Source organism: Salvelinus sp. IW2-2015, linkage group LG5 (assembly GCF_002910315.2).
Source record: "Salvelinus sp. IW2-2015 linkage group LG5, ASM291031v2, whole genome shotgun sequence".
NCBI classification, from domain to species: Eukaryota; Metazoa; Chordata; class Actinopteri; order Salmoniformes; family Salmonidae; genus Salvelinus; species Salvelinus sp. IW2-2015.
Window position 1 is genome coordinate 4,988,620 of NC_036844.1, and position 19,458 is coordinate 5,008,077.

Sequence of the window (19,458 nt, forward strand, 5' to 3'; positions counted from 1 at the left end):
ATGTCAATATGTTACTATTCCCTCTGCTAAAATGAACTGGAATACAGCCCTAGGACAAATTAATTGGAACAAAGTTTTGTTGTCTGGTAAATATTGCATATCTAATAAGGTGAAAGAAGTATCATACAAACTCATTCATAGAAWCTACCCTGTAAAGACCTTTTTATTATACACAGATTCAAAATAGCTATTGATAACAAATGTGTATTTTGTGGTTGTGACCCAGAAACTCTTGACCATTTATTTTGGGACTGTTCTTATGCCAGAAGATTTTGGAGTGAGTTAGACGATTTCATTTTATAAGAAACGATGGAAACGTAACACCGCCTGGAAACGATGTTAATCTGAGAGACTCTGATATTATGTTTTATTTTGATCCAAATGATATAGACCCTGATTTAACTTTCATTGTTCATTTGTTTATCTTTCATGGAAGATTCTTTATCCATAAAATGAAGTGGGCAGAGAACAAACCCCTCTTCACATTATTTGAGATAGAATTTAAATATTATTTTGAAATGATCAGTAAATGTAAAAACWAAAAAGCAATATGCACCATAAAATATTTTAACAAATTGAAAATGAATATTGATATGTAATACCCCTGTCTGTTAGGTTTATGTACTTTTGTTTGTATATTTCAGTTTTTTGTATTTGTTGTGTTCATAATAATAAAAATAATAAAACAAGTTAAAAAATATGTTCAGTCTAATTCTAGAACCATTCTAGAATATCAGTACAGAACAGAAACTGCTGTTGTTTTTCTTCCCACCATGGGTGGCGCTGTTTCTTCGTCTGAATTTTTGGAGGAGAAAGATTGAATTCAGTTGCCTTTCGCTTTCGAAAGGAGGTGGAGTCTGAGGTGGGGAGGGAGAAGAGGAGCGTAGGGAAAAGGAGCAAAAGGCAAACAACGGAAACGGAGAACGGCGGAGCAATTGCCTGAATTTAAATTAAACAAGAATATAGTTGAAGAGAGGAAAGAAGAAGAAACCAAGATGATAACGCCCTACTTCCTAGAGAATTTCTGGGTAGGTTCTSCTTTTTTTTGTCYGGGTTAGTAGGCTAAATTGTTTAGCTCAAGTCCCGCAASTGGATGTGACAAAGACATTAACAAATATATTATTCGCTTCAACCAGATTTATGCGTGATCTTTCAGGTGAAATTGAAGGATCTGGGTCAACACAATGTCACCCCCGCTACTTTTCTCGGCGAATATTATTTTGTCACCCCGGGGATTGGGCCTCTGTGAATGATATCTAACATGACCGCTGAATTGAATCCACCTCTCGTGCAGTCAATTGGCTGTTAAGGAGTGTCTTGGAATGTTTATGGTCTTTCCCGTGGAAATGATTGGACCTTTGTCATTGTCATTCACAATCCCTACTCGTCAGTTTCTTCCATACTGATGTTTCAGTGAGTCCAGATGTTTTAATAAATTCGATGCAGACTTATGTTACCTAAGGTGCTACGGTGTTGCAACGTTTGTCTGAGTAAGAATGGTTACAATGTTGCAGTTTCCGTTACTGTACTAAGTTGAAACATAATGAATTCTCCCTGAGCGATCGGTTCTGTTTTGACGTGGCTACATTGTGACTGAAGCTAGTTCAATTTAATCGATTATGTCGTATGAAGGCCTTTCCCATAAGGTCTACAATGTTTATTTTTAATTAAATCAAATTGTATTTGTCACGTGCGCCGAATACAACCGATGTAGACCTTAAAGTGAAATGCTTACTTACAAGCCCTTAACCAACAATGCAGTTTTAAGAAAAATAAGTGATAAGTAATAAAAAAATATAAGTGACAAATAATTAAAGAGCAGCAGTAAAATAACAATAGCGAGGCTATATACAGGGGGTACCGGTACAGAGTCAATGTGCGAGGGCACCGGTTAGTCCAGGTAATATGTATGTACATATGTACATGTAGGTAGAGTTATTAAAGTGACTATGCATAGACAATAAACAGAGAGTAGCAGCAACGTAAAAAAGGGGGGGGGGGGCTATGCAAATAGTTTGGGTAGCCATTTGATTAGCTGTTCAGGATTCTTATGGCTTGGCTGGAGAAGCTGTTAAGAAGTCTTTTTGACCAAGACTTGGCGCTCCGGTACCGCTTGYCGTGCGGTAGCGGAGAGAACAGTATGACTAGGGTGGCTGGAGTCYTTGACAATTTTTAGGGCCTTCATCTGACACCGCCTGGTATAGAGGTCCTGGATGGCAGGAAGCTTGGCCCCAGTGATGTACTGGGCCGTTCCCACTACCCTCTGTAGTGCCTTGTGGTCGGAGGCCGAGCTGTTGCCATGCCAGGCAGTGATGCGACCAGTCAGGATGCTCTCGATGGTGCAGCTGTAGAACTTTTTAAGGATCTGAAGACTCATGCAAAAACCTGCTCCAATACAGCCCCATCGATGAGAATGGGGGCGTGCTTGGTACTCCTTTTCCTGTAGTCCACAATCATCTCCTTTGTCTTGATCACATTGAGGGAGAGGTTGTTGTCCTGGCACCACACGGCCAGGTCTCTGACCTCCCTATAGGCTGTATCATCGTTGTCGGTGATCAGGCCTACCACTGTTGTGTCATTAGCAAACTTAATGTTGGTGTTGGAGTTGTGCCTGGTCATGCAGTCATGAGTGAACAGGGAGTACAGGAGGGGACTGAGCACAAACCCCTGAGGGGCACGTGTGTTGAGGATCAGCGTGGCGGATGTGTTGTTACCTACCCATACCACCTAGTGGCGGCCGGTCAGGAACTCCAGGATCCAGTTGCAGAGGGAGGTGTTTAGTCCCAGAGTCCTTAGCTTAGTGATGAGCTTCGAGGGTGTTATGGTGTTGAACCCTTAGCTGTAGTCAATGAATAGCATTCCCACATAGGGGTTCCTTTTGTCCAGGTGGGAAAGGGCAGTGTGGAGTGCAATCAAGATTGCATMATCTGTGGATCTGTTGGGGCKTTATGCAAATTGGAGTGGGTCTAGGGTTTCTGGGAAAATGGTGTTGATGCCTCGACCAGCCTTTCAAAGCATTTAATGGCTACAGACGTGAGTGCTACGGGTCGGTAGTCATTTAGGCAGGTTACYTTCGTGTTCTTGRGCACAGGGACTATGGTGATCTGCTTGAAACATATTGGTATTATAGACACTGTCAGGGACAAGTTGAAAATGTCAGTGAAGACACCTGCCAGTTGGTCAGCGCATGCTCGTATTACACTTCCTGGTAATTCGTCTGGCCMWGYGGCCTTGTGAATGTTGACCTGTTTAAAGGTCTTACTCACATCGTCTATCGAGAGCGTCATCGTACAGTTGTCCAGAACAGGTGATGCTCTCATGCATGTTTCAGTGTTACTTGCTGCGAAGCGAGCATAGAAGTAATTTAGCTCGTCTGGTAGGCTTGTGTCATTGGGCAGCTTGTGGCTGTGCTTCCCTTTGTAGTGTGTAATAGTTTGCRAGCCCTGTCACATCCGACGAGCATCGGATCCGGTGTAGTGCAATTAATTCTTAGTCCTGTATTGACGCTTTGCCTGTTTGATGGTTTGTCGGARGGCATAGCRGGATTTCTTATCAGCTTCCGGGTTAGAGTCCCGCACCTTGAAAGTRGCAGCTCTACCCTTTAGTTCCGTGCGGATGTTGCCTGTAATCCATGGCTTCTGGTCGGGGTATGTACGTGCGGTCACTGTGGGGAYGACATCCTCGATACACTTGTTGATGTGGTGTACTCCTCAGTGCCATTGGAATAATCCTGGAACATATTTCAGTCTGTGCTAGCAAAGCAGTCCTGTAGCTTAGCATCTGCTTCATCTGACCACTTTTTTATTGACAGAGTTACTGGTGCTTCCTGCTTTAGTTTTTGTTTTTTAGTAGTCGTTCAATCTTCTCTGTGTAACATTTGGGATAGTGGGACAATTTGGAGTAGAACAGATTTCTCATCCCTCGATTGAGGTACGTTTTCCAAGCCATATCTCGCACCGGCTCCGCAGTGTCTTAATTTAAGCAAACGGCCTTACCATGTAATGCAGATGAAAGCAAGCGTAAGGTGTTGGATCTGCTGGCTAGTGCAGCCACCTGCTACTTTGACAGCCTAGGCTTTATGACAATGGACTTTGATATTGTCTCCCCGCCATGCCTACTGTACATCACACACATATACAGTAACCATAACATGACACCAGCATGTCCCTGTTAAAGGGCATAGACGGACAGTGACAGTGCATGTGGTGTGTAATCGCTGGTGTTTGGGGCCGCATTCCACAGATGTTTGTTGAGATCATAAGGAAGTAGCGGTCAGGGTGCGTCCCCTCTGTTCTGTTTCATAACAATCACAACAGTCAGCTGGACTAACCAGACCCAGAAATGAGGTCCTGCTGAGATGGAGAAGTACAGTGGAGAGGAAAGAGGCCAGAAGTCTGTGATACAGTAGGTTGATATCGGCTGTGACTGGTTGAACGCTATCAATAAGGCTTCGTTGATGACAGTAGAACTCGTCTTGATGAAGATGATGTAAAACACACACACCACAGACTTTTTGAAGACCTTTGATATATATATTTGTATCTACTAGAGCAATGGGTATATGATACAAGGAAATTGGGTTCAGAGTGAAGAGCACAAAGTGTATTTTTACTCTGCCATATAATAGTACAAGGAGAGGAAGGAGGAGGATGACTGTGTGCCTACACTAATAGTAGGCTACACAACTGATTGTTCACTTTCAGTGGTGGAAAAAGTACTCAATTGTCATGTGAAAGTAAAGATACTTTAATAGCAAATGACTTAAGTAAACGTCAAAGTCACCCAGTAAAATACTACCTGAGGAAAAGTCTAAAAGTATTTGGTTTAAAAGTACTTAAGTATCAAAAGTAAATGGAATTGCTAAAATGTACTTAAGTATAAAAAGTACAAGCATAAATAATTTCAAATTCCTTACATTAAGCAAACCAGACTGCACAACTTTCTTGTTTGTTATTGACAGATAGCCAGGGGCACGCTCCAACACTCAGACATAATTTACAGATGAAGCATTTGTGTTTCGTGAGTCCGCCAGATCAGATGCAGTAGGGAAGACCAGGGGTGTTCTCTTGATAAGTGTGTGAATTGGACCATTTTCCTGTCAAAATGTAACAAGTACATTTGGGAAAATGTATGGAGAAAAAAGTACATTATTTTATTTCAGAATGTAGTGTAGTAAAATTTGCCAAATATATAAATGGTAGAGTACAGATAACCCCAAAAATGACTTACTGTAAGTAGTACTTTAAAGTATTTTTACTTAAGTAATTCATACAACTGATCACTTTCAAGTCACTCAAGACAATTGGACTAAACTTGATGTGGCGCAGCGGTCTAACATGCTGACCAGACCAGACACGTCGCATGCTCGAGCGTTGCAAAATAAATGTACACATACATGTTATTTAATMATTGCACCCACACTGCTCGCGAGCGTCTGCGTGGCCAGACGCTAAATAGAAATCGTCTCTATTTGTGACGCTCAACGCGCTGCAAGTCCGGCCTCTCCCATCTCCTCATAGGTTTTTAGGAGCATATACCCACGTGCCATCTCCTCATTGGTTTTTAGAAGCATATACCCACGTGCCATCTCCTCATTGGTTTTTAGAAGCATATACCCACGTGCCATCTCCTCATTGGTTTTTAGAAGCATATACCCACGTGGGTGATTGGAAGATGAACTTAGGTCCACACTCCGGTAGGTTGTAGTAATGCTGTAAAGTTGGTTGCCAACCGGCATATTAAGTCCAAAATAAGATAAAGAAGCCTGAGGAAGGAGGAGAGATGACGAGAAAAAAACGGTAAACTGAATTCCTATCTGTGGATTAATTGTCGGAGTAGAGGACCTTGTGCATTTCAGGTAAAATAACAACCCAATGTTTATATCCCAGAACAAATTAGCTAGCAAGAGCAAGCTAGCTAGCTAAATTGACATAAATGTTTACTGCTTTTCGACCTGTCCGCACGCGCGTGTCCGGTTTGGTCAGCATGTTAGGCACTGCATCTCAGTGCTAGAGGCGTCACTACAGACCCTGGTTAGATTCCAGGCTGTATCACAACCGGCTGTGATTGGGAGTCCCATAGGGCGGCGCACAATTGGCCCAGCGTCGTCCGGGTTAGGGTTTGGTAGCCCTTCATTGTAAATAAGAATTTGTTCTTAACTGACTTGCATAGTTAAATAAAGGTTAAATAAAATAAAAAAATATATAGGCTAAATACCACCGCTGATTTCTTGAAGAATTAAAAAAAATATATGTTTTGTTGTACTTCAACTTACTAGACTAGAGAAACCGGTATATGATGGTAGGAAATCAGGTTTCGAGAGAAAGAATGAAGACCGCAAGGTGTATTTTCACTGCCACATCACAAGCACTCTGAAGTTCAAGGTTTATTTCTCAGGTTGAACGGCTTTGATTACGTCTTGCCACACAATCAAAAGAAACCGACGCCGGTTCAATTAATTGAACTCCATTTATAGTTGTAGGTTTTTTTTCTCGCGAGCCCAGCCTGTCGTTTCTCTAGAGAGAAATCAAATCATTTACAAGAGAAATCAAGTCATGAACTATGTGGGATGCTGGACACACACACACTCTCTCTTATACACACACACACACTCTCTCTTATACACACACACACACTCTCTCTTATACACACACACACACACTCTCTCTTTTACACACACACACACGAACTCTCTCTTATACACCACACACACACACACACACACACAGATATTTTCACCGACTCTTGGACATCATCCATCCATGCACATGCCCTGAATTTCAAATGTTGACATGGCAGCATCTCTTCCCCCAGCTAAACAAACAAGTGTTTTAAGAATGCAAGAAACACAGTGTAGTGTCTACTGTGTCACTGCTATGCTTCCCATTTTGAATGAACCTGTTCCCTCTTTCCATTCTGATTTAATAGTTTCTACCCAACAGTCAATAGTATAGTACAGTTGCAGCTGTACTGAAACAGTACAATATTCAGTATTGTTTGCGTCTGCTGTGTTTTTTTTGTTGCGTTTGTTTGCATGCATAATGCATTGTGTTCGTGTACAGTAGACTCCATCTAAACCAGGAGCGTATTCAATAATGTTCAGATAGACATGTATTGTGCAGAACAGACGTGGCTCTCTATCGTGTGGAATAGCTTTCTGCTATTTCAATATGTCTCAACCACTGAATGTGACTGTACCCAGGCCAGCATGTAACCTACTGCCCTCCAAGTGAACTGTCTGTCAGTGGATCAGCAGGTTGGGTTGAGAGAGCACTGTAGCTCTCTATAGTCCACTAAACCAGTGTTGTGTGGAGGCAGGCGTTGTGTCTGTCCCCCTCAGCGTTTCAGGGGACAATAAGATGGCACCGCGATAAGCAAACAGTGTAATAGAGCCAACAGCCCTGGGACATATTTCTTGTGTGGATATGGTGTGTGTGTGTGTGTGTGTGTGTGTGTGTGTGTGTGTGTGTGTGTGTGTGTATACCAGTGGAAAGGGAAGGGAGCCTAGTGGGAAGTTATTAGACCACACACCAGGAAGGAGAACGCTGTCCTAGGGACACACACATCCACATAATTTGTACACACTGAAACACACCGAGAATGTTCTAAAAAATGACTGTTGACATTGGTTTTGGGTTTTTACTTTGATTAGCCTCAGATGTAGTTTCAAATCACTCCATCCATCCAATATGTGATGAAACATGGTGAGATGAGACACCGGGCCTAGTAACATTACCATTCTKCCCGCTCCCTCACTGTAAAGAGCCACTGTCCAAATAATAAATGGCTGCCTTTGTTTGTCTTGCCTCTTGTTTGTTTTCTTCCGCTGAGCGTTGAATATGAGGTCATCACAAAATGTCATGCTAGATAGAGGATGGCTCCTAACTCCGACCCCTGACTCTCTCGCTCTGTGGAGAGGAATATAGGAGAATTTGTTGTTGTTTTGGGTTATGGCCATGAGATTCAGTGTTGAGCTCATCAGAGATGGGCCTAGCCATATGACAGTTGGAGGAATCTTTTCGTTCTCCCCTGGTATCTGGGGGTTGGGAGGTGTAGGTCAACATTGAGTTGGGAAACGTGGGTTCCGCAGGGAACGGCTACTCTTGAGTTGAGTCAATTTGTCTTTTACCTCCCAAATAAGGTCAATAACTTGTGCCCGGAGTTGTTCCTCGTCGGGTCACGTTGTGAGGAAAAGTCCTGGCCCTATAGACATTTGTGCTTGGGAGCAACTTGGAAAGGCAACTATTCCTCTGCCAACAGMATGCTTGATTACGAATGGGGTGTGGTGGAGACAGCGGTAAAATATAGGTCTAAATGGTAGTTGTTCGCCTCGCAGCAAGTTCTGCAGGCTCTTGTTTTGTCTAATCCTGATTATTGTCCAGTCGTGTGGTCCCAGTGCTGCAAGGAAAGACCTAGTTAAGCTGCAGCTGGCCCAGAACAGAGCGGCACTTTTTGCTCTTAATTGTAATCAGAGGGCTAATATTAATACTATGCATGCCAGTCTCTCTTGGCTGAGAGTTGAGGAGAGACTGACTGCATCACTTCTTCTTTTATATAAGAAACTTTAATGTGTTGAAAATCCCAAATTGTTTGCATAGTCAACTTACACACAGCTCTGACACACACACTTATCCCACCAGACATGCCACCAGGGGTCTTTTCATAGTCCCCAAATCCAGAACAAATTCAAGAAAACGTACAGTATTACATAGAGCCCTTATTGCATGCATCCTTCCATCTCATATTGCTCAAATAAACAACAAACCTGGTTTCAAAAAACAGATGAAGCAACACCTCRCGGCACAACGYCTCTCCCCTAYTTGACCTAGATAGTTTGTGTGYATGTATTGATATGTAGGCTACGTGTGCCTTTTTAAAAATGTATGTAGTTCTGTCCTTGAGCTGTTCTTGTCTATTGATGTTCTGTATTCTGTCATTCTGTATTATGTTTCATGTTTTGTGTGGACACCAGGAAGAGTAGTTGCTGCTTTTGCAACAGCTAATGGGGATCCTAATAAAATACCAAATGTCATGACATTGAGGAGGAGGCCTTACAGATACTGCCCATCTGTCCTAGCTTCTTGCAGTCATAGCGAACCTAAACTGAGTTTACACTACAACCTTGTGTGTACTTACTTAACCATGAATCTCTCCGGTCCAGTGTGAGTCAGTGAGTTACTGTTGGTTTGACATGTTGTGACAGACCTGCGTGCTGCTGCTCTGCTCGCCTCGCAGGCGTTCTCTAGTCACGTGATCCTCAGCGCCGTCGGCAGGCAGACATTCTGATGATGTCACAAGGGCGTCTGGGTTTACACACACGCACGTGTTGAGGAGAGCTCTCTTGCTCTCCCGAGGGCTCCCTCCCTGCCTCCCACCCATTTACAGAGGGGAAACCTTTTACAATATCTGTCTGGAGAGAGACTTGTTAAGCTGTCACACATACTAAAAGCCTTAGTGAGTTTGTACAGACAAGGATGTTTTTTCATAGCTTTCACTTGGCCTGTATGGGATTGTCCACCTGSGTTATAAGTACTGTTGGCAAACTAACTGCTCCAAGGCTTCTTTTGGCTTCATCACTGAAGTTTCMACTACTGAATAATCAAAGGATATGTGAACATTTGATCTGATATTATTTGATCTAAATGTACAAAACAAAGTTCCCTGGCCAAGCCTAGTGGGACTGAAGAGAAYCAGAGATTGCACTCTTTGCCTCATTTATTTATACAGTGATGACCAATGATGATTTAGGGAGTAGCTTTTAGGATTTCAGCTGTATTTGTTTGAATGGGCAAAATAAACCGTGTTCTGTTTTTCCAACATCTCACAAATCAAATCATATCATGGAGTTTAGACGAGGATACATATTCTGGTCTGGTGGCTAATGGGCTCTTTAGTCTGGTTGCTGTTACACGTTTTCTCTTCAAATCATTTTTATTTTTGAATTACAGCAACCTATTTTCGGTCCTGTGCTAGAGTTCTGATCTATGCACTGCAATTTTCTTTTTCCTTTTGTTTTGACTTGCTTAAATCCATGTTATTCGTCATTGTGTACATTTTGTGCTTGGCTCAAATGTGAAGATTGGTGCTAACTGGCTATTTCCCATAAAGATCTAGTTTAGCATAATTTGTTCTACCAAAAGCAAACGGAACACATGACACATTCTCTGTTTGAGGCCAGAAAGACAGATGGACCTGGGGCATTCCCATCCGTAATCGATATGCATCAATTCATTTGTAAAATATAGAGACCATAATGGATCCGAGGACAACTAAACCTGTTCTATACAGTGGGGCAAAAAAGTATTTAGTCAGCCACCAATTGTGCAAGTTCTCCCACTTAAAAAGATGAGAGAGTTTCCTGTATTTCACTCATAGGTACACTTCAACTATGACAGACAAAAGGAGAAAAGAAAATCCAGAAAATCACATTTAGGATTTTTAATGAATTTATTTGCAAATTATGGTGGAAAATAAGTATTTGGTCACCTACAAACAAGCAAGATTTCTGGCTCTCACAGACCTGAAACTTCTTCTTAGAGGCTCCTCTGTCCTCACTCGTTACCTGTATTAATGGCACCTGTTTGAACTTGTTTCAGTTATAAAGACACCTGTCCACACTCAAACAGTCACACTCCAAACTCACTATGGCCAAGACAAAGAGCTGTCAAAGGACCCAGAAACAAAATTGTAGACCTGCACCAGGCTGGGGAACTGAATCTGCTAGGGTAAGCAGCTTGGTTTGAAGAAATCAACTGTGGGGCAATTATTAGGAAATGGAAGACATACAAGACCACTGATAATCTCCCTCGATCTGGGGCTCCACGCAAGTCTCACCCCGTGGGGTCAAAATGATCACAAGAACGTGAGCAAAATCCAGAACACACGGGGGGACCTAGTGAATGACCTGCAGAGCGCTGGGACCAAAGTAACAAAGCTACCATCAGAAGGGCATTGAAGATGAAACGTGGCTGGGTTTTTCAGCATGACATGATCCCAAACACACCGCCCGGGCAACGAAGGAGTGGCTTCGTAGAAGCATTTCAAGGTCCTGGAGTGGCCTAGCCAGCTCCCAGATCTCAACCCATAGAAAATCTTTGGAGGGAGAGTTTGAAAGTCCGTGTTGCCAGCAAACAGCCACAAAACATCACTGCTCTAGAGGAGGTTGCATGGAGGAATGGGCCAAAATACCAGCAACAGTGTGTGAAAACTTGTGAAGACTTACAGAAAACGTTTGACCTCTGTCATTGCAACAAAGGGTATATAACAAAGTATTGAGATAAACTTTTGTTATTGACCAACATGCCATTTTTCCACCATAATTTGCAACTAATTCATAAAAAATCATACAATGTGATTTTCTGGATTTCTTTTCTCATTTTGTCTGTCATAGTTGAAGTGTACCTATGATGAAAATTACAGGCCTCTCTCATCTTTTTAAGTGGGAGAACTTGCACAATTGGTGTCTGACTAAATACTTTTTTGCCCCACTGTATATATACACATGATCAGACCCGATCCGAGTGCGGGAAGCAGCAGAAAAGTCCATTTTTTTAAAGCTTTATTAACCAGAGCTGATAAAGCGCTAGTGAGAGGCGGCAGAGTGAGGTGATGCTCTAGYAGGGGCCGCTGTGTGTATAGGCTACCGTGGGTGTGAGCGAGTGACACAGGGAACCGGGAGGAGGGCGGGAGAGACGGCAATCAACCAAGCCGACTCGCGCTATAGTAGACTAATACCCGCCATAGCTAGGTTATTTATCATCCAATATGATTACGGAGTAACCTACATGTCTTGACTGTAATGAAACCCGGAGAAGCTAGTTAAGCTAGCTAGATAGCTTGGCTAATTGGGGCTGCATGCGCTTTCTCGTCCTACAGTTACAAACAACTCCATTCAGAATATACAGTAGCAGCCTACCTGTCGGATCTTGGTCGTTGTAGCCTATTCTTCTTTTAATTCCATAATTGTAATTCCATCTTCCATTGATTTATCCCCTAACTTTTGCCCCACACAGAGGCTCTATGACTGTGGCCTATTGCCGCTTTGATGACTTACGATTGACCAACATCAAGCTACACGCRCCACTCTCATGAAAAGCAAAGARCTGTAGCATAAATTATATAATTTCTCTMCGTCTCTTCTCCCCCACCCCACCCCACCCCACCCCGACCCCACACTGCAGCATCTGTATGGGTCCTTCCAGACAAGTCAGTTAAAATTTCACATACTCTTGACAATCAGATCTGACCAGGACCCGTGACATTATTTAGAATTCTGGATCCGGGTATTCGGGTACGGGTGGATCTGTGAAGACCTCTAGCACAGGCCAGCTCTTGTTAAAACTAACGCACGATTTGCTAAGTGACTGAAATGAGCACTAGTTCATGATCATCAGAGTTGAGCTCTGTGCTGTCTCGCCCTGCATAAGGCTCTGCAAAACCACACAATCGCCACGTCTGGTGTGCAAACACACACCGACACCTCTTAATGGTCTATAATGGTAGGTAGAGAAATGGGAATACTGTAGAGTTCGTGTAGTAGAAGGTGGAGGTGGAAGAGACATGTTCTAATGCTATCCATTGCATAAGCAGCAATTCAGCCATAAACAAATGACTTCCTCAGGATATGGAACGTTGTGGTTACATGTGGTTATATTGGCGCAGAATGGAGGCCTCCTATTGGCATAGGATGGAATACATATATTGGAAAGCCAGACACATTTCACACGACATAAAGGACCATGGTGTTTGATTAGGATTATAACATCTGCCACAGGTGGATATAGGATATTTGACATGTTTTGTGTCTAAATTTACGCTGCTGCTACTCTGTTTATCATATATCCTGATGCCTAGTCACTATATCCTGATGCCTAGTCACATTACCCCTATACCTTTATACATGTAGTGTAGATACAGTGGAAGTTGGACGTTTACATACACCTCAGCCAAATACATTTAAACTCAGTTTTTCACAATTCCTGACATTTAATCTTAATAAAATTCCCTGTTTTAGGTCATTTAGGATCACCACTTTATTTTAAGAATGTGAAATGTCAGAATAATAGTTGAGAGAATGATTTATTTCAGCTTTTATTTCTTTCATCACATTCCCAGTGGGTCAGAAGTTTACATACACTCAATTAGTATTTGGTAGCATTGCCTTTAAATTGTTTAACTTGGGTCAAACGTCACAAGCTTCCCACAATAAGTTGGGTGAATTTTGGCCCATTCCTCCTGACAGAGCTGGTGTAACTGAGACAAGTTTTGCAGGCCTCCTTGCTCGCACACGCTTTTTCAGTTCTGCCCACAAATTTTCTATAGGATTGAGGTCAGGTCTTCGTGATGGTCACTCCAATACCTTGACTGTGTTGTCCTTAAGCAATTTTGCCACAACTTTGGAAGTGTGCTTGGGGTCATTGTCCATTTGGAAGACCCATTTGTGACCAAGCTTTAACTTCCTGACTGATATCTTGAGATGTTGCTTCAATATATACACACAATTTTCCTGCCTCATGATGCCATTTATTTTGTGAAGAGCACCAGTCCCTCCTGCAGCAAAGCACCCCCACAACATGATGCTGCCACCCCTGCTTCACAGTTGGGATGGTGTTCTTCGGCTTGCAAGCCTGCCCCTTTTTCCTCCAAACATAACGATGGTCATTATGGCCAAACAGACAGAACGCGTCTCCTTCCTGAGAGGTATGACGGCTGCGTGATCCCATGGTGTTTATACTTGCGTACTATTGTTTGTACAGATGAACGTGTTACCTTCAGGCATTTGGAAATTGCTCCCAAGAATGAACTAGACTTGTGGAGGTCTACAATTGTTTTTTTTCTGAGGTCTTGGCTGATTTATTTTCATTTTCGATTGATGTCAAGCAAAGAGGCACTGAGTTTGAAGGTAGCCCTTGAAATACATCCACAGGTACACCTCCAATTGACTCAAATAATGTCAATTAGCCTATCAGAAGCTTCTAAAGCCATGACATAATTTTCTGGAATTTCCCAAGCTGTTTAAAGGCACAGTCAACTTAGTGTATGTACACTTCTGACCCACTGGAATTGTGATACAGTGAATTTTAAGTGAAATAATCTGTCTGTAAACAATTGTTGGAAAAATTGCAAAAGTAGATGTCCTAACCGACTTGCCAAAACTATAGTTTGTTAACAAGAAATTTGTGGCGTGGTTGAAAAACACTTTGGTTGGAGTCATTAAAACTTGTATGTAAACTTCTGACTGTGGACACCCCTTCAAATGAATGGATTTGGCTATTTCAGCAATGCCCATTGCTGACAGGTGTATAAAATCGAGCACAAAGCCATGCAATCTCTATAGACAAACAATGGCAGTAGAATGGCCTTACTGAAGAGCTCATCAGACAGTGTCAAATGTCTGTCCTGCTAGAGCTTCCCAGGCAACTGTAAGTGCTGTTATTATGAAGTGGAAACGTCTAGGAACAACAACGGCTCAGCCACGTAGTGGTAGGCCACACAAGCTCACAGAACGGGACCGCAGAGTGCTGAAGCTTGTAGCGTGTAAAAAAACATTTGTTCTCAGTTGCAACACTCACTACCGAGTTCCAAACTCCCTCTGGAAGCAACGTCAGCACAATAACTGTTCGTCCGGAGCTTCATAAAATGGGTTTCCATGGCCAAGCAGCCGCGCACAAGCCTAAGATCACCAATCGCAAAGTGTTGGCTGGAGTGGTGCAAAGCTCGCCGCCATTGGACTCTGGAGCAGTGGAAACACATTCTCCGGGGTGATGAATCACGCTTCACCATCTGGCAGTCTGACAGACAAATCTGGTTTTGGCGAATGCCAGGAGAATGTTACCTGCCCCAATGCATAGTGCCAACTGTAAAGTTTATTGGAGGAGGAATCATTTTCTGGGGCTGTTTTTCATGGTTCGGACTAGGCCCCTTAGTTTCAGTCAAGGGAAATCTTAACGCTAGAGCGTACAATGACATTCTAGACGATTCTGTCCTTCCAACTTTGTGGCAACAGTTTGGGGATTGCCCTTTCCTGTTTCAGCCTGACAATGCCCCTGTGCACAAAGCAAGGATAATACAGAAATGGTTTGTTGAGATTGTTGTGGAAGAACTTGACTGACCTGTACAGAGCCCTGACCTCAACCCCATCGTACACCTTTGGGATGAATTGGAACCCTGACTGCGAGCCAGGCCTCATCCCCCAACATCAGTGCCCAACCTCACTAATGCTCTTGTGGCTGAACGGAAGCATGTCCCCACAGCAATGTTCCAACATCTAGTGGAAAGCCTTCCCAGAAAGGTGGAGGCTGTTATAGCAGCAACGGTGGGACTAACTCCATATTAATGCCCACGATTATCGAATTAGATGTTCGACAAGCAGTTGTCCACATACTTTTGGTCATGTAATGCACCTCTGTCACTCCAGTATCACTGCACATTGTACATATGATATTGGAACGGACGAAATGCTTTTCACTGTACTTGTGTACGTGACATTAAAACGATGTTTAGCTGGCAACCGTTGCACACGTCATGAGATTAGAAGCATTGAGGGAGTTGTTGACATTTGAGGTGTTGCTACATTTGGCTGATCTCTCGTCAGTGGTCTGTGCACTGATGGCAGAGGCGCAACTTCCACTGCATGTTTGTCCCCCCCCCCCAGTTTTATCATTGGAATGTGACACAAAATGAGGCAACGGTGCACTTTAGGACCATGCGGATGCCTCTGGGTAGTCGGGTATGAAGTCCCCACCCACTTCTAAAGCCAAAGTTGTGTCCCCTGAATTGATAGTGCGGCACCATAGGCTAACTGATGGAAATGTCAATTGCATAATGTGTGTGCTACTTTTCCCACCAGGGCCTATTGACAACTGTATGTGTAAGGTACATGTTGTCTTTTGTTTGTTAGCAAAAATGTCCCAATGAACTTCCACTCATTAGAGAATGTAGGCTAGTTAGTTGTGAACTAACGCGAGACGTACAGAGGTAGTTTGAGTGACGCTCTAAGTGAGACATGAGTATGAGAGACCGAGAGCCATTACGACAATTTAGCTCGAGGTCACTATCTCCCCACCTGGCTAGCTGTCTGTGTGAGTGAAACCAGTGTTCCCAGTAGAAATACACACGTTCGCACGTATGCTTGTGCACGTACACACTCCGTGCAGTCTTAATTTGTCAACTTCTCGCATGGTTATACTCTTGCCTACTTTTGTCTAACTAAGGCCGATGTTTGTTTGCTGACTGTAGCAGAGAAGCATAGCAGCGGATTCCATGGTCTGGTCTCTCACTGGCAAAACAATATTCTACTGCGTTTGGCATGGAAAACATGACAGAATCCATTATTTTACGCGGCGTAAAAGTAGCATGTTGTACTGCATCAGTTGCTAATCATCGGCACAACTTGAATAGGCCTATTGATTATATTTGGGTAAATGGGTACATTTATTAAAGTGATCTCTCTCTCTCTCTCTCTCTCTCTCTCTCTCTCTCTCTCTCTCTCTCTCTCTCTCTCTCTCTCTCAGAGTTCTTGGGAAGCTTTGAGCTCTTTCAATTGGACATTGTGGACATCTCTAGTCTCGCTCCACAGAGGCATCGATTGATATGCACGTGCCAACCCCTCCACAGGTTATCTTTCACTGGGGTGGAGGGCAGTCTTAACGGGCCACTTACTGCCAGGCCAAGAGTAATGACTGGCCTTGAATTTCACAATGTGTGATTAGAATTTGAATCACTCTACACCAGAGCCTCGGTCAATACGTCTCCAAATGGGGCATTTAAAGTCGAGAGCCATGTGGCACTCCTGTCTCCTAGTATCACTGAGTAAGTAGTGTTACAACACAGCGCGCTTGTTTTCAGACTCATAACCATGACAGCTTTCCCTTGTATAGAATGTGTGTGACTGTTCCTTGCGAGTCACTATGGGGCATTGTACTGGTGGGGTGGAAAAAGCAAAGAACGCCCAGACCTGTTTCCTGGGATTGTTTTTATTTCGCTTTAGTATTCATTTTCTTTTCTATACTCCTGCATTCCAGTGGCACATAATATTAGCCCTTCCTGTTGCGGTAAACATTTTGTTTGGAGTTTTATTTGGTCTCCGACTCTTTCTCCCTCTCTCTGTCAGTAAAAAATACAATCTTAATTTCTCTCTTTTTCCTGCCTCTGTCTCTCACTCTCTGTAGCTCTCTTGGTATCTAGTCATTGCGGTGACTAAGGTCTGGGACAGCCACGGTCTTTACAGTAGGTAGCAGACAGTGGACATAGCTTGCAGCTGTTAGCCTAGGGTATGTAAAGCATGGCGTGTGAGTCATGTGCTAAAGTCATACTATTGATTATAGCCACAGAGCTGAGGCCTGGGCTGGGTCCGAAATAGCACCCTGTTCCCTATATAGTGTACTACTTTTGACTAGAGCCCTGTGCAGTGACATTTCAGACACCGACTGGACTGGTTTAAATAACAACACTGTAACAGGAAGTCCATTTCAGACACCGACTGGACTGGTTTAAATAACAACACTGTAACAGGAAGTCCATTTCAGACACCGACTGGACTGGTTTAAATAACAACACTGTAACAGGAAGTCCATTTCAGACCAATGCTGTTCTGTCTGCAGGAAACTACAGGGCACTGCAGAGATGTCTTTATGCTTTTCCCTTTTCTCTCTTTCGTTTCATTTGGAATGAGCCTTGCATGACCCTTGACCTCTCGGAGGGGATAGGTAGGAGGGGGCACACGATATGGTGGAATTAAATGAAGCCATGTGTTAAATGAGCACAGCGGGGTGTGATGATGATGTATGACGCCGATACAAAGTGTGGCCCTGTTGAGGACGCAACCAGGAAGTGGCTGTGTGGCAGTCAAGGGTTATTTCAGTTGATGAGGTGAATCACAGCTGGACGAATGAGGGTATTTCATATCTATGTTGTGCCAGGGTTGATGGTTTAACCAAAGAATTGGTTTCTGTCATACATTCTCCATAAACTGCTTACAGGGTAAGGAAACCAATATGTAATATTTTGTCATTTGGGTTTACTTTCCCTTTAACATTGGGTGTCCTTTAAAAAAAAATATGTTTCATGACCTAATGCAGGTTAATCTGGTAATATCAGAATGTAGGATGGGACATTCACACCCCTTGACTTTTTGCACATTTTGTTGTGTTACAGCCTGCATTTAAAATAGATCAAAATTCGTTTTTTTTTGTCACTGGCATACACGTGCTTTGCAGAGTTCACAACCTGCTACACTTGTGAGAACACGTTTTAGATTATTTCATACCATAATTTACAAGATTTGTGCATTTTTTTCATTGTCTTTTGTTTGGAGTGCTCCATGTGAGCAATGAGCGTGTGTCTGGTTTCCCTGTCCTCGTAATGTTGAGGGAGTGCGTGCGCCTGAGCATTTATAGAAGTACCTGGCCTGCTGCGCCAAAATGTAGGAAAGTGTTTTTTTTTTACATCCATTCCGAATTATATAATAAAACTATAGCTCCTCACAGTAAACTATTTGAAAAATCTTTACAGCAATCTCCCCCTCGATAATCACCATTCCTTGGTGTGAAAGAGCAATAGAAGTTATTGGCCTAGTGCTGCATAGGCTATGGGTTCCAGACCTCCATTTCTTTGAATCACTGTGTATCAATGTGTCCTTATTGCAGAGGCTGGTTGATCTCGCATTGGTTGACTTTTAACTTTGAGATTTTTATCATCGTGCAGCAAAAACTGTTTTTTTAACACGTGATCGCATTTAGAATTGTTGCGCAATAAATGGGCTTATAAAAGCACATGTTTTACTCCAGCAGCAACCAGCTGAGAAAGAAATAGGCTCTGTCTGTGTGATAGTTGTGAAATAAATTATGCAAATTAACCTATAGACCAATAAGCATGACGGTCAAATGTATTTCCATCGACTGGTATTTCCATTAATGAATTAAAGGCATTATTTCTGAATGCGATTATTTGAACATCACAAGTTGTATTTATCGGCCAAAAGCCTGAAATTGCCGGCTAACCGAAAACCTGCCCGAGACGCAGCTCCATACTACTTGTCAGACATAAAGAACTGAATCTGTACAGTGCCTTCAGAAAGTATTCCTAGCCCTTGATTTATTCCACATTTTGTTGTGTTACAGCCTGAATTCAGAATGGATTACATTTTTCCCCCACCAATTTACACACAATACCCCATAATGACAAAGTGAAAACATGTTTTTCGAAATGTTAGCACTTTTTCTTAAATTTAAATATCAAATTTACATAAATTTTCACACTCCTTTGGCAGTGATTTATAGCTGTAGGTCTTTCTAGGTAGGTATTTTAAGAGCTTTGCACACCTGGATTGTACAATATTTGCACTTTCATTTTAAATTCTTGAAGCACTGTCAAGTTGGTTGTTTTTGCTAGATAGCCATTTTCAAGTCTTGCCATATATTTTGAAGTCAAAACGGTAACTAGGCCACTCAGGAACATTCA

General features: G+C 42.7%; 1 protein-coding gene across 1 annotated transcript in view; it reads left to right on the plus strand.

Moving 5' to 3' along the window:
* The first annotated feature begins 856 nt into the window (after nucleotides 1–856).
* Nucleotides 857–19,458, plus strand: part of LOC111963827 (FCH and mu domain containing endocytic adaptor 2) — a 96,534-nt gene continuing 77,932 nt past the window's right edge. The window contains 1 exon segment of the mRNA XM_070443538.1: nucleotides 857–1,028. Coding sequence (XP_070299639.1) covers nucleotides 996–1,028 — 33 coding nt within the window. The 5' untranslated portion in view covers nucleotides 857–995.